The sequence below is a fragment of the Rhineura floridana genome, chromosome 1 (genome assembly GCF_030035675.1).
Source record: "Rhineura floridana isolate rRhiFlo1 chromosome 1, rRhiFlo1.hap2, whole genome shotgun sequence".
In the NCBI taxonomy this organism is placed as follows: domain Eukaryota; kingdom Metazoa; phylum Chordata; class Lepidosauria; order Squamata; family Rhineuridae; genus Rhineura; species Rhineura floridana.
In genome coordinates, this window is record NC_084480.1 from 287,286,097 (window position 1) to 287,312,226 (window position 26,130).

A 26,130-nucleotide genomic window follows, 5' to 3' on the forward strand; every position below is an offset into this window, starting at 1 on the left:
TGCTGGTCCATCACTTAGCACACAAAAAAAGTGCTGGTGTTTATCTTGAAATCCCTATATAGCTTGGGACCTGGGTATCTGAAGGACAGCCTACTCCTACACAGGGGTATAGTCATCCAGGGTTGTGGGGGGTTGAAGACCTGTTACTTTTTTAGGAGCAGGGTCCCAGCCAAGTCCCTATGGATGAGCCAATCAGCATGAAAAGGGAGTGTGTTAGCCACTGATAAAAGGTGAGCCAGCCACTGAGAAGACTCTTCTCAGTAGCTAACACACAGCCTCCCCTTTCATGCTGATTGGTTCATAGGGACATCTGTTGTAGTGGAGTGTGGACTTGGAGATGAATCAAAGAGCAAGCAAGATGAGAGAAAGTGGGGAAAGGGGTCATGGCTGTGATGGTGTCATGGCGTGACTATCATGAAGATCTTCTGAATTTGCAACTACACTACTGCTCCTACGTGAACCTGCCCATGTATTTGGATCATTTTCAGAGGTCTTTCTCTTGGTGACCCTGCCTAGAGGTTAAGTGGATGGTGACTGAACAAATAGCCTTTTCAGTTGTGGCACCCCACCTATGGAACACTCTTACAAACATAAACATTACAAACAAGTGTAAAAACAAGGATAAAAATAACCTAATACACAAATAATATATATAAAAGAACAGATCCAACTCAAATTCCCCCACCACCACTAAAAAATAAGCAGAAAATTAAGATCTAACACAGTGATGATGCCAGGCGTGTCTCTTTGGGGAGAGTATTCCATATCTCACTGCATGGCAGGTGGGTAGAGTTCTTCACATTTTAAAAGCTTTACCTGCCTTGGGACCTGGCTATCTGAAGGAATGTCTGTTCCCACATCAACCTGCCCATGTTCTCCCCTGGGTGCCCCCTTTTGAGATTAAGCAGGCTAGTATGGATGTTGTAGAATCTATCAAAATGGGAAACTTTATGGAATTTGCATCAGTTTGCCTGTCCATCTGCAAACAAGAATGGAAATTAGGCAGGCAAATACAATTGGTATTTGCTGTAGTCATCTTTTTTTTCAGTCCACAATTTGTAGCTATTGTTTTTTTCACTACATCATTGATGACATTCTCTCCTCCCCTCTCTCCAAATTGAAATGGTGTAGAATCATGTAGCAATAATGTAAATAATTACATGATCAAATTTGGCCACAGTGAACAGTGAGCTGAATAATGTTTTTTGTGGAACCCGACGGCAGTAGAACAAAAACAGCAGTACATATAACGGATATGGAGCGAAATAGAAAAAATAAAAGTCTTTTCTTACATCCCTATAGGCCATGACTAAGAGCCAGTGTAGTGTAGCGGTTAGAGTGTTGGACTACGACCTGGGAGACCAGGGTTCAAATCCTCACACAGCCCTGAAGCTCACTAGGTGACCTTGGGCCAGTCACTGCCTCTCAGCCTCAGGGGAAAACAATGGTAAACCACCTCTGAATACCGCTTACCATGAAAAGCTTATTCATAGGATCACCGTAAGTTGGAATTGACTTGAAGGCAGTCCATTTACATTTTTTATAGGCCATGACTAGGAAGAGAGCCTTTGTAGTGGAATCCTAATGGAATCCCCTCCGCAGGAAAGCTCATCTAGTGGCACCTTTGTTATCTTTTTGGCACCAGCCAGTGTGGTGTAGTGGTTAAGGTGTTGGACTACGACCTAGGAGATCAGGGTTCGAATCCCCACACAGCCATGAAGCGCACTGCGTGACCTTCGGCCAGTCACTGCCTCTCAGCCTCATGAAAACCCTATTCATAGGGTCGCCATAAGTCGGAATTGACTTGAAGGCAGAACACATTCATTCAAAGGCCTTTATATAGCACAAGCCTGTATGTGTCTGCTCAGGAGTGAAGTCCCACTGAGTTCAGTGGGATTTATTCCTGGGTATGGAAAGATTGCAACCTTCCAAGCTGTTTTCAGTTTTGAAGTTCTGCATTTGAACTTGCTTTAACTGCTCCTTTTACTTGCTGGCTTTTATTGTGATATTATCTTATTCTGCTTTTTTTTCTGATTTTTATTGTTTTTATGTTTTGTTTGTAAACTGTCCTGGGAACCATTCTGGCTGAAGGGCAGTACAAAATTGTTCCAGATGAATAAATAACACTTCAACTGGTTTTTCTACTTTTGATAAGCTTTGTTTATTTTAACTGTTCTGCTGCTTTTAACCGACATTTGTTTTTTGAACTTTCACTTTTTGTTTTGATTGTTTTATACTTCTGCAAGCTGCCCAGGAGTGGTACGACTGAAGGGTAGAATATATACCATTGTGATGTCAGGTGATATGATAGTTAGGCAGCCTCACCCACTTGGTCCACAGGGGTGGGGTAGATAAAGATCTGGCCCATTGCTGCAACCAGTTCCCTACCCCAACACAGATCTCAAAAGCTGCGATCATCTGCATGCCTACATAAGAGTTAGCCCCACTGAACACAGTATGACTTACTCCTGAGTAAGCATGCATTGGATTACAGTATAAAAAACCAGACAAACATTAATATGCAAAAACACACGAATTAACAAACAAATGGCAATTTTGCCTTCAGGTTTTTGACAGAATCAGATCTGCACCCAATGTACATCTGACCACAGTAGCCAAGAAGCATTCTGATCTTCAGCCAAGGCCAGTCTTCCACCACTGTCAGGCACTAAAAGGCTATGGGAAGTAACAGTCAGTGGAGACTGGTGGCTCTGATGTTACTGGCACAGTGAATCTGCTCTAGGTTTTAGTCTGACCTTTCAAGGAACTGTCAATAGTGGTTTCCAATGTAGTACCAAAAGTTCAGGCTGTATTATCAGTCTAATTTTTCTTAGACGATGGTACCTTTTGACACTCCGTCACCCCACCCAATTCTTGCTTCCTAGAGGATGGGGTGGATTCACATGAATAGGGAAGCAGGCTTTGCTCACTACTTAATCTTTGTTGTTGCATTACCTAGGATTGAGGAAGATGACTTTGAAGTCCCATCAGAAAAATGAACATGGGAAGATACCACAGGACGATTAATAGAATCCGTAGAAATCATGTGCTGACTTAGCTTGGCTAGAGTAAACCAATCCTGTGTCTGGGTGACAGTAGCCTATTAAATATAATATTCAATGATGAAAGTTTATTTTAACTTAAACCTTTATAGCTCCATCAAGAAGAACAGAGACAGATTTGAGAGATCTTCATTCCTTTCAAACTTCTGTGAATGATCGTAATAGAGGTCTATATAACTGAGGGGCCGTAAGGTAAAATCCAACAAAACAATACCATATGTGCATGTATAAGCAGGTAAAATCATGTAAATACAATATATTCCAATTTAAATCATACAAGCAGTGGTCACCAGTGGATATAGACTGCAATGAATAACTCTGCTATGGTGTCTATTGGACAAAAATACATAAAACTGTATCTTGCTGATATGACCTTAGCCCTGAACATTTGCATTCATTTTCTTAATTGCATCCCAGCCTATTGTAGGCACCAGTGATGAGCATTCAATCCAATGTTTTTAATCTGTATTAGGGATGACACAATTGTATTCTTCCATAGCTCTTGTGCTTTCAATGACAGCATAACAAAAAAGTTTGAGCTTTTTCTGCAACTCTATGCTGAAAAAAACTAATCCAGTTATTTATGCCTGTTATGCAGCTATCTAAATACCTGAGCCTAGTAGAAGAACAGGGAAAAGACTGCATTCCACTCAAATTGTTATACACCGCTTTCATACATTTTGTGAAATGAGGTACAGAAATCTTTTAATAAATAACAGTGCACTCCTAACCGTGTCTACTCAGAAGTAAGTCCTACTGCATTCAGTGGGGCTTACTCCTAGGTAAGTGAGGTTAGGATTGCAGCCAAAGTAAGTAAACAATACAAGAGCCAGTGAGGTTTAGTGGCTAGAGTGCTGGTCTTGAATTAGGGAGGCCTGCATTTAAATCACCACTCAGCCAAGAAGCTGTAGGTGACCTGGAGCCAGTGGGTTATATTGAACTAAGTCCTACTCAGAGTAGACCCACTGAAATTAATATACATGACTAGTTTATACCTCTGTACTATATCTCCCAGCCTAAACTATCTCATAGGGTTATTGTGCAAGTATGAAAGGGGGGCATGCATCAACTCTTTTGAAGGTACAAAAATGCAATGTATTTATTTAGTCAACTTACATAGACCACTTACTATATAGAAGACGATCTCGAAGCAGTTTACAAAAAGTAGTCTCTAAAATAACAAACAGTATCATTTTATTGCATATTTTAGAGTCTTTGGCTCCATAGGCCCCATACATTTAAAGCTCATTATTTCCCCCCAAAGAATCCTAGGAACTGTAGTTCACCCCTCACAGAGCTACAAGTCTGAGCACTTTTAACAAACTACAGTCCCCAGGATTCTTTGGGGGAAGCCATGTGCTTACATGTATACAGCCTTTCAAATATTGTAAAATATGCAACAAAACAATCTTTAAAACAAAACATCTTTAAAAAAAAAAAAGCTGTAAAAAACATCCTAAAAAGTAATTCCAGCACAGACACAGACTGGGATAAGGTCTCTACTTAAAAGGCTTGTTGAAAGAGGAAGGTCTTCAGTAAGCGCCAAAAAGATAACATTATAAAATACTAAGAATTATACATTTCACAAAGTATGCCTCCATGGCCCATGGCCCCTTCCCCCATTTTACTTCACAACATCCCTACGAGTTTCCACTTAGGCAGCCCATGACCCAAGGTCTCAGTCTAATTTCATGCGGATGGCAAGAAGAAGAAAAAGGATGGAAGAAACAGAGAGTCCCCACCACTAGCTCAGCCCCACCCACTACCAGCATGTGGCCTCCCACAGATTACACCCAAGGAAATATGGCTCTTGACAGAACAAAGGGTCCCCATCCCTGCTTTACATCACTGAGTTTATTTTACCTGGCCAAGAGATACGTAGAACTTTCTCATAATTAAGTCATCTTCATTGTCTTCAGAGACTTCTGAGGGTGGGAGGCTTTTTGTGAACCAAGGATAATATGCTTTATCGATAATAAAATTGATGCCAGTTATGCTCCACTCCACCTGTGATATAAGTTTAGCTAACCTGCAGTTAGGTGACAAATATCATAAGGTCACTTGTATTGTCCACCAGTCTTCACCGTTAACAGCAACAAAACATTACTGTTCTTTTAAAGAAACCAAAATCTTGAGGACACTTTATTAATTTACTGTTCTCATCCTTTAAACCTATTCAGAGCTTAACATGTTTTGAAGGTTACTTTAGCTAGGGATGGGTGAATTTGTTAATTTCGGTTTCTTTCAGTTTCTATTTTTTCTAGTCTTAAGTGCACTTCTCCACATTTCCATATCAGTTTGCAATTTGTTTTTAAGTCCTCATGAAAATTAACATTTTAGTGCAAATATCTCCTAATATGGACATTTTCTATGCAATTTTGCCTAATATACACATTTTTGCAAAGCATACTTTCCCTAATATTTATATTTTCCCTAATATATTGCATTTTATGTTTTCATAAATGCATGCAGTTTTAGGCACACGTTACCTTAGTTTATGTACTTTGTGTACATTACATGGCTAAAGAACTGCATTACCAAATTCAGAGAAGTGTGAATTTTGAGGCATGGCTGTGTTTCAGTTCGCATATTGTTTCAGAAGTGTCAGTTAGGTAGATTCACCTTTAAATGCAAATGGAATTGAACTTCTCCCCATCCCCAATTTTAGTAGAGAGCATTGCCAGGATGCATCCCAGAGAACCCACCCGTATCTTTCAATAGCTTCACAACTGTATTAGAAAATCTAGCTTTGGGTTCTTCTACTCAGTTTAGTTTCTGCAGCCCAGTCATTCCTTCTTCCTATCTGCTGAAAAAAAGTGGGCTCTTGTTTTGATCTAGAAGTTTGAGGAAAAAGAGATGGTGGGCACTAGGACATGAGGAGGAGCAGGGCTGGAAAAGCAGCACATGTGCATTAATTTCCATTAGTGTGTAGTTGTTAAAAGAGACAGAAGGGTACTCTGTAGTTATAGCTTAGTAACCCTAGCCTCAAATCAGTATGGAGACAGGCAGATAGAAAGCCCGCAGATTCCAGCAATCTGCACAAAATTACAGGTTGCACAGACTAAGGAGTCAAGCCAGAATCAGCAGGTATGTAAGGCCAGCTGGAACCCCATTGGCTCCTCGTGCCACCTGATCTCTCCTGGACTGAAAGCTGCAGTATACCCTCCAGTCCTCTGGTTGAGCTGTAGTACCACATCGGTCAAGCCCATGATTCCTTCTGCTTGTTAGCTGCCCTGGTGAAACAATGAGTTAGGCACCTGGACCTTGCTGTCCAGAGTCCCAATTTAGGAACCACCGAAGTGTTAAATGCAGCACATAATTATTATTCATTTTATTTATAGTAAAATGTATAATCCGCTTTCTCCCTCCAATGGAGATATTCAAAGCAGTTAACAAAACCCAAAGCAAAATAACAATAATAATTACAAACAAGTAAAAACATTAAAAAATAGCAGCGTTTCAACATTAAAAACAGCTTCAGAAACCAAGACCGCCAGAACGAACGCCAAACCACACAGAAGCAGCTGCTTCATTTCCCTTGATCTCCTTGTACTGATTGTAAAACAAATATATGTATTTTTGCCATCAATCACTTCCATTTCCTCTATAGTTTTCTTGATGCCCCTGGCTATGGACATTGTTTTTGTAAGCCACCCTCGAAGCTCTGCTGAAGGGCAGTATAAAAATATTTTTGAATGGTTAAATAAATAAATAAATAACAATGTCTGGAAATAAATATTTTTTTCAAAGAGTTGAACGTGGTAGATAGAAATAAAAGAAAAAAGAAAATAAAGTAGTAGATAGAGGCATTGTTGCCCATGGTGTGTGCACACATTTGCAGTTTGTGTGCCTTGTAGGTTTTACATTCATGCTACTGCCTGTTTTAAGCCAAAGACAATTTAAGCCTTATGTATGAAAACAAGCTCATGCAGATATAGCATCCCCAAACCCAGAGTTCCCTCGAAAGAGAGATTGACTGTTAAACTCCTCTGGAAATTGTATTTATGTCATAGGAATAAGGGTGCTGAGAGCTCTTAGGAAACCCCTAACAAACTACAGCTCCCAGGATTCTTTGGGAGAACCCATGACTGTTTAAAGTAGTGTACCACTTTAAATATATAGTGCAGATGTGGCCGTAATTAGGTCTGCTTTCACACTAGGCATTTATTGTAGAATAGCCACAATTTATTCACTCTTTTTTTGGGGGGGGGGAATCTGCATATTGTCATGAACAGAACATCCTGCTCCCATGTTTTCCCATTTTTTCCCAGAGCTCCAAAAATTTGACTGTTTACTACAATGGAACAGCTCTCTAGTTTCCCCAGCTGCAGATGGCTTATTGCACAACTGTTTTCCAGATTTGGGGGCCAGTTATGCTCTGCCTGTATAGGTATTGCTTGAAACATTGGTATCAGCTCTGGTTGCTTCCAGACAACCTGTTTATTCGACATGCATCCTGATTTGTTTGCAGAAAGTTTGCAGGGAGGTTATACTATTTCCGCTGTTTACTGAGCATTTGTTCTAATTTGTTTGTGGAGAGGTATACTTGTCACATCAAGCAATTGTTGTTCCCGACTTTCCAGTGCATTTTCCGGCCCTTGCCACAAAAGGCTTTTTGGAAGTGGGTTTGCTGCGCACCAGAGTGACAAATAAACTTTAACTGTGCAACTTGAATGTGACTGTATCCCACCCACAAAATGATGGCAGTTTGGAAACATACTCTATCATTTTAATCCTTCCTTTTCCAAAATCCATTGCTTTTATATCCATTTCTTGTCCTTCCTCCCCCCCAACACACACACCACATTGTGATCAGGAGTGTAGCATGGAGAGAGATGCTCCCTCCGCTATGATCCCTGCCCCAGACACTTCAAGAGGGAGAAAGAATGACTGCCCACCTGGCTGCAGAGAGTTATTTGGATTCTTGAATTCTGGAATCAGAGTTGTTATTCCACTTGAGTTTAAAGCAGAACAGGAATGAGTGGGTGTAGCTAAATCATTCAAACCTGGAAGCACCCCAGGATTAAGACTAAACAGGGTTAATGTGGCATCCTTCCCTGGTTCTCCCTGTCAGGTTCCCACCTGCTTGTGGCTACTGCCTTTCACTAGGCACCACCAGGGACACAACCAGTCAGGACCGTCCTTTATATGGTTTCTCACTCTGCTCTAGCTCAGATCTCACTAGATCCCACTGCTAGGCAGCACCACCAGTCACTTCCTGTAACCAATACTCCCAGAGATTTTGCCTAAGTCTCTCTATAGCTTGTTACTTTGTGACTGTGTGCCTATGCTGTTCCCAACCCCCTTGTATCTTTATATATAAAGCATACAACTCTGGGTTGCTCTGGATGCTTGACTTGTTACAATATCTCCCTTCATGGCTGCCACCATTAGATAGTTTCTGTTCAGCCTTGGTAATAGCCTTGCCCTCCCTTCTGGTCTGTATATTCCCCCAGCCAAGGATCAGGCCTCTGGTAAACCAAATAAGTATTTATTTACTAACAACAGGAAATAACAAGATTACTTCAGGAATGTTTCACAAGCGTATGGTTTCATATCGGTCACTCTTTATGTTTCTGTTCATATATATACTCTTTAAATATCAGCCAAATACAATCCAAACTTCCCTCAGAACTCTGCCAGCCAACCCTCACCAAGCAACCTCACTCTAACCAACTCAACAACTTCTCCCCCCCCATCACTCACAAACCTCCATTTATACCTTCAGCCAGCCAGCCACTCAGCCAATCATCATCCAGCATACTTCAGCTTCTCACCCATGTACTCCCCCTTTCTCTCTCAGTCAATTACCATACATCACCTAATAGACCCGCACTTACCATATTTACAGATGCTTAATCTACAGGAACATCACAGTTAACTCTTAACTTTAAGATTTGAAATCAGCGTTTGATTAACCCTCATTAAGAACAGCCTCTGGTTACAGTGAATGTGGTTTAATTTGGTGTGGACATAACCATTCATCATAAGTTGTGCAAAGATTTCCCACAAAATGAGAGAGGCTGAGAGAGGAAGCACATGACCCAATGGTACACTCCCCATTTTTTAACCATGGTTAAGGGACGAGGAAGCTGCCCTAAAACAAGTCAGACTATTGATCCATCTAGCTCAGTACTGTCAACACTGGCTTATAGCAGCTCTCCAGGGTTTCAGATACCCTCACTTGGAGAAGCCAGGGATCAAGCCTGTGACCTTCTGCTTATCACTGAGCTACAGTCACCCCCAGGATTATGTCTGCACCAACCCTTAGATCTAAGGCTCAGCCTGAGTCACCATGGTCAATGGTCAGGGAAGATGGGAGTTGTAATCCAACATCTGGACGGGCACAGGTTCCCTGTTGCTGACTTAGATGTTGCAATAAAGAAAGGTATAAACTACTATGGGAATGCTGTGGGAGAAATCTATTGATTAAACACATGCATACCAATAAAGTTCAGTAATGATTAAATATGGAACATAATGTACAGGCAATAAATTATGATTGCCTGCAAAAATTATAGAATAAGAGGTCATAAAAATAACATCAGCTTCATCATCATCGTAATTATTCACAGAAATCATTAAATTAATATGAGCTAAGCCAAAAATATCTTAAGAATCATTTTCATTTTTGTCAAGAGAAACCCACAGTTTTAAAACCTACTTTCCAATCAGAAGTTGCAGTACCTGTATTCAAAGTAACAGTCGCTCTCTAGAAACGCTGGAAATCTTTCCTTTTTAATCCATGCAATGGCCTGCTCTCGATCCAGACACTAACACGCACACAAAAATCAGCATCAATTATCTTTCACTTCAAGTTTTATTTGCCATGTAGTTAACAAATAGATTTGCTTAAAGAATATGGGAACAATCCTAACTCTCTCTCCCTGCTCCTCCTCTATCACCGCCACCACACTCTGGCAGGGCTTTATGGAGTGGTAAGGCCATGATGGAAGGGGGGCCGGGCCTGGCAACCAAGAGATCTTCTGTATCTTTAAAAGTTGTGCAGGGGGAAGGGAGAATTCCAAAAACACCTGCACTTGGCTGATTTTCTCTTCTGCTAAAGATACAGGATCAGTCTCAGGCCCTGAGCCTGGCAACCCTAGTTTACAACATATATAATTACACAATAAAACCATATAAAAATTAAAATCAGAAATCATTAACTAAGTATTACAATGTCTGACTGGCCACCCTCCCTGCTACATGAACTGAATGTGTGCCTTCAAACATGCCCAAGAAACCTTGGCAACATGCTGGGATTCCATGCCAGATTTACAGTGATTTCATGACAAGGCTGCATCCAGACATTGTGATAAATCATGGTTCACTGTGATGGTAACAAGCCTATGGCTTGCACACTCCCGCTGGGCTTGCACATTCCTCCTCCCCCATCAGCATAGCCATGAGAAGGAATTCAGAAGCTTCAGGTTTGATTAGCCACAACTTGTTGTGTTGTCCAAACCCAACAAACTATGGTTAATTTTTACTGTGGTTTCTTTGAAACAAACCAACTTCATATTGTAATTTATGAAACTGGCTTGTTTCAACAAGCCATACTTAAGATTGACCACAATTTAGGATTCAGATGGAATGCTAAGTTGTTACTAATTGGAATGGGAATGAAAGTATTTGATCTTCTCCTTGTGGCTAAACCAGAGAGGAGATGAGGAGGAAGAATGAGAGCCCACAGGAAGGTTAGGCTTGTTCCCATTGCAAGAAACCATAGTTTATTATAATATTAAAAAGCAATCACTGTGAAAAAGACTCCTTGAAGTTTTTTTTTTAACTTATAGCCTTACTTTCCTCTATGAAATAAACTCAAAAAGTAGAAGGTTTGAAAACCACTGATGTAAGCCTGGGGTGCAGGAAACAAACAAACTTTGTCCCTCCCCATACTTTGGACAATAAGAAAGTAAATGTTGGGATAATTCATTGGATGATTGTATTGTGATATCACAGTTCATCATCAGTGACTGTGAAATGTCGGGTGAGCTAAGAAGTCACCACCTAGCAATGACATGTTACAGAAAAGGTAGGGGAACCTTTTCTGGTCAGTGACCCAGATCTTTATCTCTCCACCCCAGGTGGGTCAAATTTAACACATGGGTGGGTTCACCCACCTTCAATCACTTGATGTCATTATGACATCAGGTGACATTGTGATTTGAAGCCCCAATTGTTGTTGCGAGGCTGTTTAAAAGCCCGTTTGCAAACAGCCCTTCACTGTGCTTTGAAGCAGCACCCAGCAAGTCTGTTCATCAGCTGATGAGAGGAGACTTCAATCCTCCTCTCTGCAGGGGTCCCAACAAGATTTAACCTTTAACCCCCCTGCTCATCAGCTGATGAGTGGGGATTAAATCCTGCTGTTTTGACTGCTCACTCCTCTTCTCAGCCAGGAAACTGGTGAGCAGTCAAACTGAGCAGGATTTAACCTCTGCTTATCAGCTGAGCATCTACATGAATAGTCACACATTTGCCTGAAATGTTGCTTCTTTTTGTCCATCCTAAGTGGCAAGGAATTGTTCCCAAAGGAAACAGTGAAATCCAAGAAGTCCTGCTACTTGGCAGCCTTCATTCAGTCCTATAGGATTGTGTGAGAAACATGTTCCCTGGTCCCCCTAAAATTCTGCAGTGGAGAGGAGGAAGCCTCATTCTAAACAACGCCTCAGAATAATGAATGCTGATGTTGGCCATGGATCACATAATACTTTTTGCAGAGGCAAAATATGGCTGTTCTCATCCTTTTAGAATATGCCTCCTATGGCTTACTGATAATGCTTTCTGGAAAGACTGAGGCTTCTTTATTTTGGCCAGTTTTTCTGGATGTAAGAAAATAAATTTGTAATTATTTATGTCAGCTGAAACAAATTCCAGCCTTCTGTCTGCAGTGTTCATGAGAAAAGATTACATGCCAAAGTCAGATTTATCACATTAAGGAAAACAAAGTTCCAAAGTAAAGTTCTAAATTTAATAACAGCACAATCCGGTGCATGCTTATGTGTTCCATGGGGTCTATTCCATAGTAAGCCTGTTTGGCATTGCACTGTAAGTAATTTGTTGTTAAGCAGATTATAAGAGTTGCCATCATATTACAGAAACCTTAAGCCCTGTTCACACAACAAATGTGTACGAAAGCTTGAAAGCAACGAGCAAGATCATGTTCACTGGACCCACCTCTCATCTCCAAGCATTCATTCGGTGATCTGTGCAAAGCCTAATGCATACAACTGCAAATGAGTAGACTCTTGAAAATGGCAAAATCTCTGCTTACACATACAGAATATATTTGCACACAGTTATACATATGTAGGCTCCATTCAGCTCAGTCCAGATGAACACAAAAAGCTCGGGGTTGGGTCCAGGCATGCTGTTGTGCAGCGAGGATTGGACTTTGGGGTCAAAGTCCAGGGTGTTGAAGTCCCAGGCACTCTCAAATGACCAACCAGAGAGTGGCAGATGATGAGGGCAGCAGCAAACATGGGCATGCTGTGGCCCACTAGGGCTGATACTGGTTGCTGCAACATCCTCTCTGTCTTATTTTTAATTTTAAAAATAAAAGCATTTTATAATCAGGGGGCAGCTAGGCAGGCAAGTACACAGTTACAGATGATCATTCTATTAATTTTCTGTTGAAATATGTTATCATTTTCAACACAAAATGGTGCTTATCACCTAGTAAATGTTGTCAGCAGCAGAGCAGCAGAAGCAAATGCCATGTTATTTCAGTAGTCATGATGGAGTTATGATTCAAGTGAGTTTAAGATAAGAAACTGCTCTGAAAATGTATTTTTTAAGAAAATCAGGGTTGCCAAACTGTTTTTTGTTTTGTTTGTTGCTCTGACATATCAGGAATGTAGAAGCAGTTGTAAAGCATGGAATAGTGGTGTTTGGGACGAGAGGAAAGAAATGTTACTTAATACACTTGGCCATCTAAAGGGAGGGTGCGTAAGACTATTAAGTCCAGCAGGGCCGGTGCCAGAGGGTGGACAGGTTGGGCCCTGGCCAAGGGCCCCTGTGGTGCAGAGGGCCCCCTGAAGGGCCTCTTCTTAGGTTGGGAGGGTGATACTCCTGTTCCACGATCTGTAGCAGTACCAGGTCCTGCAACGCAACCCTGCTGTGCATTGTGGAGAGGGAGCTCCCAGGTACTCCCCCAACACAGACAGCATAGGCTTCAATGAGCCTGTCCGCACACTCCACCTACCTCTCCTGTGGGTATGAATGCCACGTGCGCTGTGCGCACATGCCAGCCATCACCCAAGATTGCAGCGGGGACTTCCCTAAGGGGCTGATGCCCCTGCCACCATCTTGGTTGATGGCAGGCATGCGGGCTATGCACATCATTCACGTGACACAAGAGGTAGGTGGGGCAGGTGGGCAGGCTTATTAGCCCTGCGCTGCCTGTATCAGAGTATGTGTGTTGGGCTACAGTGCTGCAGGCCCAGGGCAGGCTGATGCCCAAGGGCCCAGTCATGCCTGGTGCCGGCCCTGAAGTCCAAGGCCCAAAATTTCTTAGCTGCATCACTGCAGGCATGATCCCACTCCCTGCCATCTGCACATGCATTCTATACACATTTCTTCTGTGAACAGAAGACATAAATAATAGGTTTTAATCAATTAAATGTTTAAATGTGAATAAAATTGTAGTCCTGATTGGGGGGGGGGGAACAGCATTCTCTGTTTTTTAGATGATGCACAAACATGTGTTGCAGCAGGCACCATCGTACTAGAGTCATTTCCCAACTTGGTGCCCTCCAGATGTTTTGGACTACAATTTCCATCAGCCCTAGCCAGTATGGCCAATGGTCAGGGATTATGGGAGCTGTAGTCCAAAAATGTCTGGAGGTTGGACCAGATTGGGAAAGGCTATAAAGACATTCCCTCCTATGTGAGAACAATGCCTCTGTGTCACACACAGTTTTTATAAGTAGATACTAGTCATGACGGCTAGCTATATATTAACTCCAGCATAAATATCAGTTGCTGGGGAACATGAGTGAGAAAAGCTACCAAGTTCACATTCCACTTCTGGGCTTCCTGTAGGGATCTAAGTTAATCACTGTGAGGAGCAAGATGCTGGATCAACACAACTCGTCTTGTGTTCTTGAATACTACCCAATAATAATAATCTTACCTTCGCTATGTAATTTGGGTCAAAGCTTAACACTGAGGGAGGAGGAGGAGGAGGAGGGCTTTTAGAAATGGGACTTTCTGGCTTAGCTGGCCTTGTGACATCAAAAATGGGATTCCGAGGTTTCTGTTCACGTAACATCTTTTTCAGCTGATTTTCCATATGCTGTGGGGCATCAGTATCAACTTCAAAAATGCCAAAATCAGGATTAAATTTAATTGGCTCTGCAAAGGTCTACAGCAACAAAAAGTAAAGATTAAAATACAGTAGCAATCACAGCACTAATAGATTGCAGTATAACCATATATTTTATGTATTGGTGGACGTTTCTGAATTTCTCTTCTATTCCTCTCAAACCATGCAATGTAATTAATACCTTGCATTTTGGAGTTTTTTCTCCGTGATTACACATTTGTTATTGATAACATATTTTGTTTTTATAACTTTCTGAAATGGTGCCCCTTCACCAGGGATGTGGAATCAGTGACTCTCCAGATGTTAATAGACTCCAGTCCCATCATCCTTGACCATTGGCCATGATGACTAGGGCTGATGGGAGTTGGAGTCCACATCCCTGCCTTTCATCTTCTAAACATACTAGATCTTCCATGCACACCCGACATAGAAACCTTATTGGTTGTTCCCACCTAGCTCCTATACTCTTCTCTATCATGTTCACATATGGACAAATTTCTCATACCTTTCCATGTTTCTTCTGTCCCTGCAGGGCCGGCGCCAGGCATGACTGGGCCCTTGGGCACCAGCCTGCCCCAGGCCTGTGGCACCATAGCCCAATGCACATACTCTGATACAGGCAGCGCAGGGCTAATAAGCCTGCCCACCTGCCCCACCTACCTCTTGTGTCACGTGAATGATGTGCATAGCCCGCATGCCTGCCATCAACCAAGATGGTGGCAGGGGCATCAGCCCCTTAGGGAAGTCCCCGCTGCAATCTTGGGTGATGGCTGGCATGTGCGCACAGCGCACGTGGCATTCATACCCACAGGAGAGGTAGGTGGAGTGTGCGGACAGGCTCATTGAAGCCTATGCTGTCTGTGTTGGGGGAGTACCTGGGAGCTCCTTCTCCACAATCCAAGACAGGGTCGGGTTGCAGGACCTGATACTGCCACAGATCACGGAACAGGAGTGTCACCCTCCCAACCTAAGAAGAGGCCCTTCAGGGGGCCCTCTGCACCACAGGGGCCCTTGGCCAGGGCCCAACCTGTCCACCCTCTGGCACCGGCCATGTGCTCCAGCCACAGCAATCACTAACTCACAGAATCAACAAATAGTAGAGTTGGAAGAGGTCTATAAGGCCATCAAGTCCAACCCTCTGCTCAATGCAGGAATGAAACCTTACTCTGCCCTTTCAGCAAATACTAATAAGGCCTCAACCCACACTTTTGGCAAACCTGAATATTGACTGTTAATAAATCTATTACCTATAAGAAATGCAAAGTTGTTTCTACCCACCCCCCTCCAGCTAATGTGTAATTACCACTAAGATGGGCTATGCCCCCCGCTCCCAGGTCTTCCTGACGTTTTGGACTCCAGTTCGTATCAGCCCCGGCAGCATAGCCAATTGCCAGGGATCATGGGAGTTGTAGTCCAACAACACCTGGACGAACGCAGATTAGCCACCCTGATAAAGAGCATTCCTTACAACTCAGCATCTGTACCTTTCATGTATAGGTGATTTTGACATTTCACTTTGGAAAAAAAGTCTTAGAGATGTAAGAATGTAAAGTTTCCTGCTTTTATTTAAAGAGCAGAGATCACAAAATAAATAAATAATAAAAAAGGATGAACCTCTAATTCCAGATTGTTGAACTCTTGCTCGGTTATGTGGACATGCAAATGAAGCACATAAATGCCATAATCTGGAGCCATGACATTGATAATTTTAGTTGTACAATATTTACACAGAAAACTAACCAAGGATAACATTAATTAATCACTAGTATCTATTTTTGACTCACTCTCTAGCCATAGAGCCCAAGGACCCATTTTCCAACATGCAGTCCAATTAGCTAAATTGAAAGCATCTGGTTCCTTTAATGTAGTAAAACAAATGCCAATAACAATGTTTTTAAATATAAATTGTATTGTCATCTTGGATGCTTCACCACCAATCATTTACAAGGTATGTACAGGAATGGAATGAAAGAATCAATTGCCTTCGCCAGCATGTTAAGCACCAAACTACTAAGCAAATCACAGGCATATGCCCCAATGCAACAACTGGCCCCACTCTTTGGAATTTGGCCCCACACATGGAAAGGAGATGTGTGGTATTTGGGAGGGGATCACATTTAGCAGCCTAGACCATTGCACAAGTATGACTGTACAAGCAGCAGAACAGTGCTGATCACTTGGTTGACAGTTTGAGGACTGAATCCAACTCTAAACCCTTTCCCCCCCCCTGCAATGCAAGGCAATTTATACTACAGGTGGACAGACTTCAGCCATGGTTAGTTAATCAACCCACAAGTCATCTCACAGCTTGTTTTCCAAAACATTTGTTTTCCAGCTCCTCTTGCCTCACATCTCTGTAGCTTGGCATGCATCTGATGGTAGGGTGGCCAAAGAAACTATGGTTAAAGAGAGCTGTTGGATTTGGACAAAATGCCAAATGATAGTTAAAACAAGCCTTGGTTTGTAACTCAATAACAAACCATGGCTTCACATTGCCTTAGTTTGTACATCATGGTAAGCCAGTGATGGCTTACTGTGACTATGCAAACATGCTGGCTCCCAGAGAGGAGTTCACACCTGCTTTTCTCCTCCTTGGGTTCCTGCATTGAGCAGGGAGTTGGGCTTGATGGCCTTATAGGCCCAACTCTACTATTCTATGATTCTATGATTTTATGATCCACAGGCTTTTTAGGTCAGCATGGGATGACAGCTAAACCAAGGTTTGGCCTAGGGTGCTGTCCAAACTCAGGATTGTGGTTAACGTCTCTCCTCTTTAACCACAACCTGTAGCCATAGGATGGAACCTGGGATACAGGTTGTGGCTGAGAGACCTTAACCAAGATTCACGTTTCAGATGACATCCTATGCCAAATGTTGACTGAGCTGCCATGTCCCACTGACCTTTTAGGAACCTTTGCTCAGGGAGCAGCAAAGTGGCTGTGTTCTCCTTGAGAGCCAGCAAATTTGTGTGAAACCATGGTTTGGCTTAGTGTGATATGCAAACACATTAATCATGGTTTGTTGCCAGAAAACAAACTATTGTTAGTCTGTTGTGGTGGATTCAGACATTCAAGCAAACCATGTTTTGGTTAAATAAACAATGACTTAGCATTATGTTCAAACCAGGCCTATGAATATACTAACTACAAAGACCTAACATTTGATGTAATTTCTATGCAAGAGCTACAAAAGTGTCATTCCTCTGCCTCTTAGAAGCTGACCATCCAATGACTGTAACACTGGAGTCCCCAATTATACAGAATCTCCAATGTATTGGTTAATTTTGGCAGATAGATACTTCCAGTGTCCATATAGGCTAGAAACAATCCTTTCTCCTCAAGCACATGCTTTCTGGGGTAAGTGATAGTCATACACATGCTATTCTTAAATTTAACCTCTTGCCTACATAGTGTTATGAGTATGGGGGTTGGAATGGATGATTCCTGTGGGTCCCCTTCCAGCCTCTGATTTGGATTCCTGTGCCTTGGAATGAGGAACTAGCTCTGCTGGTCAGATGAGTCTCTTTTGTTAAGATAATAGAGTGGCCACGTAGGAGAATGGGTCTATCAGTTGCCCAGCAACTGGTGAATGGGCCAGGAAGACCCCTTTGTCATTGAAACTCTTCAGGAGAGCCTTCCCCCCCTTTCCTGGCCACTCCTGGGGGCTAGCAGAGGTTTGTGCTTTGAGTGTTTTTAGTTGTGTCTAGAGAACGACTGGGGCTGGAGGCAGGCAGAGAGGCTATCCCTCTGCACCATGGCCTTTGGGGTGCCTCCTGCAACCCAGATGGAAAAGCTGGATATTGTACTGCTGATGCCTTGAACCCCTCCATCCTAAGCTCAGGTTGGAATGTGTGTAAATAAACAAACCATATTTCATAAAGACACCACAGTCTCTGCTGACCTTCTTCCCAAAGGAAACCAAACCCTGGATGAGCACAAGGACCTCAGAAATCTCACCGCTCGGAGATTGGGGAGGCACACAACAATAGTAATGCTTACACCTGGGTCCTGTTTCTAGGCAACAGCTGCATAAGCACAACAAAGATAAAAGGCCAAATTGTATTGGTGTTTTAATGGGCACATTCTTCCTGAATAACTCGTGTGATGAGCTGCAGCAGAGTCAAACTAAAAATGTTCGTATTAACCACATTAATGTTGACGAGAGAAAACTCTCCCGAGAAAATCAAATTATGGTGAGGTCAGGATTTCTCAACAGCCACTTCCCATTTTGGTGCTTTGACATGTATTGTGGCATTGTTCTCTCAACCTAGAAACCCACTGAGGTTTCCCGCATGAGATAATTCTTACACAGTCAACATTCTTACAGTGATATCTTCATGGGCAATAGTGTGTGCTCGCACTTTGGAAATGCAGCTTAGAATTTGCTATGATCTGGCTGGGCAATCAACTATTCCACTTCAAGATGTTAAATTATTATCCTACACAATCCTATAGATCAGTTAATCTTAATATTCACAGTAAGTGTCTAAGGAAAAGTTTACATCAACATACTTACTGGGAGACTCAAGAATTCATTAAAGAAGTCTATAAGTATATCGTCGGTTGCTAAATAATCTTCCTGCAAGAACAGAAAAGAACAAAACTATGTTATGTGATGAAATAAGAGTGGTTTACATATAACACACTTAGGGTTATTGGAGAATTCCAAAGAAAACAGAAAAGAAAATGGAAATTGCTGCAGTTTGTGTGTTCTTCTGTGATCTGGAATGGAAATCAGTCAAGTGAATACAATCAGAATTCGTTCAGTTCATTGCTGTGTGTTTTTAAGTTTGCAAACTATACAGAGTTAATGACTTTTTAAACACCATTTTGATGAGTCATTTACATTAAAATGCTCTTCAACATCGAGTTTCCAGATCAGGCCATTGACTTCAGGCTTTTGGGGACTAGATTTAGGTACAACAGCCACAGTCCCATCCTGGCCCTGACATCCTCATTACAAACACAGTCTCTCACATGAGCAGATGATGATGATCTCAAAGGGTAACAATCTCTGTGCAAGCCTTTGAAATTAATGGGAGTTGCACAGCAGCACCTTTTAAATGTGACGGAAGCCTCCCACTGACATAGGCAATTAATTTAGTTTTAAATGTTTAGAAGTGTTTTGTGTGTGGGGAAAATATTAGAAACAGGCTGCTGTCAATAAACTGCCATATTTCATATTTATTCCATCATCATATATATATAATTTTTAAATTACTGTATTGCAGATGACTGGATATGAAAAATTAACAGGGAATGCACGGGTTTTTTGTCCCCAGGGAACTGTATAAAATAAATCTTAATACAGGAATTAGAAGCCCTGTAGAAATATGAGACACGTGTGCTTTTATGTGACCACAAGCATGTTATTTAGGGGCTAAAATATTAGCAAGAAATATTTACAGATTGGATCTAGACATTTTACTAATGTAATCACATACACTGAGCAATTTATTGCAATTATCTTTTATTTTAATATAAACAACAACCCCATGGGTCTTTTATTGTTATTCTGCTTTTTAAAATCCACTTTTACTCCCCTTGCAATGGTGGTAAAGTCTTCACATCCTAACGTTTAAGGCTTAATCTTCTCAAATGAAAACAGCTCTAGAGTTCACATTAATGTATTTCAGAAGTTCAATAAGATTTGATTTGAGCAATTATGTTTTGGTTTAAAGTCTTAATTAAAATTCTAATTTAAGATTCTATTTATCTTCAGATTTAGTTGCAGTCTCTCGGTGCTGGCAGAAATACAAGATTTTTTTCCTGATTCAAGAACAATCCTGGGAAGCCTTCCTTATCTATCTTGTAAACTTAGGTCTTCTGTAGGTGGAAAGGCTTTTCTTTAACTGTATGACAGAAACTCAACAGGAGGAAGTGCTTGCCAACATGTTTTATGTTGATAGAAAATGTCCCTGGGAGGTCTTGCGCACCAAACCTACTTCCACAAAAGCGTGGCCTTTTCGTGATAAGGAACGTAATGGGAAGATGCACTGGAAAGTGTAGGATATCACTAGCTTTGACACAAGGTCATCTAATCTTCCTGCAAACAAATCAAGATGAATGCTCAATAAACAGGTTGTCTGGAAGCTACCCCAGTTTAGGATATTGTCTCTTCTCTTTGCTTCTCTTCTCTATTGCCTAAAAATCCATCAGGGAGGCTATATTCACACCAGACATTTACTCTAGCATTAATCCACTTTCAAAGGTCATGACTTCCCCCAAAGAATCCTGGCAAGTGTAGTTTGTGAAGGGTGCTGAGAGTTGTTAGGAGACCCCTATTCTCCTCGCAGAGCTACAACATCTGGAGTGATTTAATAGTTTGCCCCTCTTCCTAGAGAACTCTGAGAATGGTAGCTCTGTGAGAGGAAGAGGGGGTCTCCTAACAACTGTCAGCACCCTTCACAAACTACCCTTCCCAGGATTCTTTGAGTGAAGCCATGACTATTGCAAGTGGAATAATTGTGGAATAAATGTCTGGTGTGAATGTGGCCAGAGTCTTTCCATCCCTCATATCAGGCACAACGTACCAAGCTTTATGACAAAGTGCTGTGACGTCTTTGATAATACAGCTCTTAGTACATTCTAGCTGAGTCCTGGCAGAGCCATCCCAACTACGTGGAACTGAAGGAAAAATACTGAGTAGTTTATCAACAACGTGAGTGAACCCACCACTTATTTGTGTATAATTTTGCTATTTGCTGCTTGAGCCCTGAGTTCCAGCTAGCAGCCAACATAAGAAACTAGAAATGGGCATTGATGTCTCCTAGCTGTAGGGATGTAGGAAAGCAGCAATTTCCATTCTGATCTCTGCTTGTCACAATCAGTGTTGTTTCCATTCCTCTGCAGCTCAGTTTCCACTAAATACTACATTATTTGTCTTGCTGTCAGCTATTTAACTCAATTACATAAGTTACATAACCATTTGTGCAACTTTCATTCATTTCAATGTAAAGGAAACATCAAAACAATGCACAAAAGGTCATTAATTATATATGATTTGCAGACTCTAAAAACCTACAATTACATAAACTGATCATACTGATAATAAATTCTCTAACATCCCTAGCTAGCTGGGGGAAGAACTCTCAAGGATGTGGCAAGTCAATTTCCATGAGGACTTGCCCACCTTGTTTCCCTGCGATGCATCTATGACTTGCAAAGATAAAGGGGAATGAAAAGCCTCACTGTATTTAAGCGTATCGTGTACAAAAAGTGAGAGGGGAGGGTTACCAAGAAATGGAAAGTGTTGACAAGTCCAAGTTCCTAAAGCCACAGTACAGTAGCACTAAGACAAAGCCGGATGGTTCAGAGAAATGACGACTGATATTATCAGTGCAATATTTCAGCTGCAGTTACAACCTAACCTTTTGTAATCTTTATTCAATTATGTTTAAAAAAAATCTACCATCAACATTACATGAACCAATTTTGTATCTCTTAAGAGCAGCTAGATTAATATTTTCAAAATAAGCACAGACCAAATAAACGTTTTTTCAATGTAGGGCATTTAGCACAATCCTGTCCCTGACTACTCACAAGTATGACTTGTGTTCAGTAGTGCTTATTCTCAGAGCTTGGAAGTAATTCGTTAGGAAAAACAAATTACTTGTAATTTATTACTTTTTTGAGGAACAAGTGGGTAATTTCTTTACAGTTTGCTTGTAACAGAACAAGGAATAATTTTATTAGAGGTGTAACTAACATTTTCAGTGTTACTTTTGGGTATTACTGGGGGGGGGGCACAGGGGAAGTCTGCTCCTCTGATTCATGAATGAAAGCCATGTGTCTCATACTGCACAGTGTCGCTCTTCCCTCATGCTCTGTGGGTGTTGAGGAGGCGACAAGGGAGGAGGTGGAGAGTGAGACGGTGGTGGAGTGGAGAGAAATATTAAAATTGTTTCAAAAATGGACAGTAGTGGAGAAGAATAGAGTGAAGGGAGAAAGCAGCTGGAGGGCAAGGACATGGATGAAGGAGAAGAAGGAGTCAGCAGCGGAATGGAGATGAAGACCTGTGGAGGTGAGAGATGTGTATGTGTACTTTCTTCGCACTTAGTGTGCGAAGTGGCCTCCGCTCCCCCCCCCCCAGCTACTTTGCTGCATTTGCAATGTTTAACTTTTTTGCACCCCAGGGGAAAATGCTTGCTTGGGCACATCTTAGTTGGTGATAGGGCAGGGTCCAGGAGGTGGTTGAATCGTAAGAGAGACTATGCTTGCTGGCTGAGAGAGAATGTGTGAATACTGTGTTTGCACTGAGCGCGTGAAGCAGCCTCCACCACCCTTCCTGGCTATTGCTGCATTTACAATGTTTGAACTTTTTTGCACCCCTGGGAAAATGTTTGCTTGGGCACATGTGCCTTAGCTGGTGACAGGGCAGGCTCCAGGAGGTGGTTGAATTGTGAGAGCAACGATGCTTGCTGGCTGAGAGGGGAAGTGTATGTTAATGCTGTGTTTGCACTTAGCACTCAAAGTGGCCTCCGTCGCCTTTCCTGGCTACTTTGCTGCATTTGCAGTGAGTGTGAGAGAGATGACGCTTGCTGGCAGGCGAAGTTCTGAGTAGTGGCTTCTGCCTTCCTCCCTGCCTCCCCTCTCTTACCAGCAGAGAAGTAGTAGCTGCCGAGAGAGCAAGGAGCAGAACCAAAATCCTACTCACAGCAGTGGCTTTGAGGTGAGCAAAGGGCAGGCAGAAGTTGCGGCAGCAAGCAGCCAGGGTCCTAAACAGCTGCTGCTTCCAGTTTTCTTTCCTGCTGCCCTTCCGTCTTCTGAGGAAGGTATTCCCTGGAAGTTCTTTTGTGCAAATTAAAAAATCCCCCTTCCCATGGCAAATGCAAAGAGTTCGAAACATGCACTTGTAAAAAATGATTGTATAGTTAACTTACAGTACAATATATACAAGTCTACTCAGAAATATGTCTCTTTATGTTAATGGAGCTTACTCCTAGGTAAATCAAATTGGGTATAGGATTGCACTAATTAGCCAAGATAAAGACTGGTTGAAGCCTTGATGCTGGGGGAAGGAGAGAAAAAATATGACACTTTATAGTACAAAGATGCATCAGTCTGGTAAAGGCAAGTAAAATTTGATGCCTATATTACAAGGACTAACCTGCAATCCAATACATGTTTGGTTTAATTGGACCCATTGGTTTAATTGGACTTACTCCCAGGCTAGTGTGTTTTGGAGTACATACTTACTTCCAGGACTGGAAGTAAGTCCCATTGAACCCAGTAGAGCTTACCTTTGAGTAGACATGTATTGGATTGAAGCCTTAGTTTCCTTTTGCAGACATTTTAATTCTGCCTTCTGTATCTTCACAACAGCCATGTGAGGTAGGTTAGGCTGAGAGTTAGAGACTGGCCCATGACAGTAAAAACAAAATAAGCAAAGGCAATGATGAGTAAAAATTTAAAATGTTCATGCTCAGAGTAATTTTTTTGCTGTTTGTTAAGGCTTTGTGTGTGTGTGTTTATGTCTATTGACTCATAACTTGTTTGCCTGTGAATGTCGTATTTCATAGTTACAGACATTCTTTTTTAAAAAAACAAACACAAATTGCCCAAATTCTGTGATTATTTTTTTTTTAACTTGAGTTTTTTTATGGTTTAGGGTTGGCATTGCAGGAGATCAGGCTCTTCTGCATTAACAGTTGTGGGGCAGATAGAAATTAAATGGAGTAAGCCTTTTCTACTATGGAAATACAATTATGGGGAAAGCTTCACCTGTTAACATTCTGTCTGTCAGACATCTTATTACTTGTGTGTGCCCCCTTCCCCAGATTTGTGAATGCCATGACCATTGCCATTCCCTCCCCCCCCATTTATCTTTGCAACAACCCTGTAAGGTAACTTAGGCTGAGACAATATATGTACATAAGCAGCAGTTGGTAGTTGTAGTTGGTACAGCATTAATAAAATATAGCCCCTGAAATGCTAAAATGTGTTCGGATGAAGTCCAGTCCTATATATGTCTACTCCAAATTAAGCATCATTATGTTAAATGGATAAGTATATAGGATTGCAGATTAATTTTTGCCTCTGAAAAGAACACGCTGTCAGACATAGAATTTAAGAGACATACTTTTCTGGACGTATTTGAAACAGGTGGGTAGGTGGGAAGAGAGTTGTGTTAATCTAATTGGGTCTTCAACATAGTGCCCTCCAGATGTTAATGGAATACAACTCCCATCAGTCTCAGACAACATAACCGATTATCAGGGATGATGCAAATTGTACAAGATCTGGAGGGCACCACCTTGGCTATTGCTGGTCTGTAAGGCTCCACAAGTAACTTTTGTTGTTTGTTGCATTACATACAAGAACATAAAAAGAGACTGCTGGATCCAACCAGTGGCCCACCAAGTCCAGCATACTGTTCTTACAGCGGCAACCCAGGTGACCTAACGGGAAGCAGGACCTGAGTGCACAAGCAACACTCTCCTCATTGATATTCCCAGCAACTGATATTCAGAAGCCTACTGTCTCTGACAGTGGAAATAGAACATAGCCATCATTGCTAGGTGCTACTGATAGCTTTAGCCTCCATGAATTTGTCTAATCCTTTTTTAAAGCCATCCAAGTTGGTGCCCATCACTGCTTCTTGTGGTAGCAAATTCCATAGTTTCACTATATGGTGTGCAAGACTACATTTTTTATTGCAGGAGACGGGATAATGCTTATTCTGGTGGATTACTTTTGATATGTGCATTTTCTGTTTACCTCCGTTATGTCTCTTAAGTTCTACCTCTGACAGTTCAATCGTGTATACATGTCTACCCAATGAGTTCAATGGGACTTACTCCCAGGTAAGTATGCACAGGATTAAGTTACTTCTATTAGCACAGTGGGGAAGACAGCCTGGCTGGGAGTCCACAGTCTGTGAGTTCAAATCCCTGCTTGTGTCTTTTGGGTGTCAAGGGCCAGCTAAAAGATCACCCCCACAGGGAGTGGCTCAGGGGTTACGTGCTCTGCCACCGATGCAGTCGTGGGCAAGCTGCATAGTCCCAAGGAGCCCAGTTGCCTCCCAGCTGGCAGTTGTGGACAAGGAAGGGGCTGGATTGTGCAGCTGTGGCAAGCTGAGCGGGCCCTAGCCAGCTGGGGAGGACTAGCCTCAGAGGGAGGCAATGGTAAACCCCCTCTGAATACTGAAGTCCCTATTCATAGGGTCGCCATAATTTGGGATCGACTTGAAGGCAGTGCATTTCCATTTTTTCATTGACCAAAAAAATTACAAAGGCAACTAGTAAAGTACTAAAGTTTGCATTGTCTTTGATAATAGGGGATTGCCATATTGATAAAAATGTGTTTAGTTGAAAGGGGTGCGGCGGTGTTTTCTGCAGCAAAAACACAGGCATGCTTTCGCTGCAATAGAACACCTGTTCAGTACTGGTGGCAACATAATGACTGTAAAAAGACATTCCTTGTCTGACATGCTCTTTGACCAAAGACGAGACGTAACAGAAATGTATTGTAAAAGCAGCATTTCAAGTGTAAAATTTGATTACAAGTGAAAAAGTATATGTGTGTTGGGGTATTACCATTGCTGGGGTGGGGGTGGGGGTGGAGTAGGGGGTGGATGTGAGATTCTATTATGCCATTCTGTTAATCTTATGGATTTTTTTTTATTCTACTACCCTGTGTGTATGTGTATTTATTTTTCATGTTGTTTTAGACTACTTAGATGTGCAGTAGCCAAGGCCAGCACCTTGTAGGCATTAATTTTTTTAAAAAAGTAACTAAATTG

The 26,130-nt window shown here is 41.9% G+C and overlaps 1 protein-coding gene across 3 annotated transcripts in view; it reads right to left on the reverse strand.

Annotated features, from left to right (window-relative positions):
* RGS22 (regulator of G protein signaling 22) overlaps window positions 1-26,130 on the reverse strand; it is a 157,198-nt gene that overhangs the window by 118,679 nt on the left and 12,389 nt on the right. For 2 of the 3 annotated variants that reach the window (XM_061604071.1, XM_061604060.1), the window contains exons 3-7: window positions 18,904-18,966; window positions 14,197-14,427; window positions 9,750-9,835; window positions 4,926-5,091; window positions 2,956-3,100 (exon numbers count right to left, since the gene is read on the reverse strand). In XM_061604071.1, the coding sequence (XP_061460055.1) occupies window positions 2,956-3,100; window positions 4,926-5,091; window positions 9,750-9,835; window positions 14,197-14,427; window positions 18,904-18,966 (691 nt within the window). The remainder of the gene's footprint in view (window positions 1-2,955; window positions 3,101-4,925; window positions 5,092-9,749; window positions 9,836-14,196; window positions 14,428-18,903; window positions 18,967-26,130) is intronic. The other variant, XM_061604080.1, reaches the window with a different exon arrangement.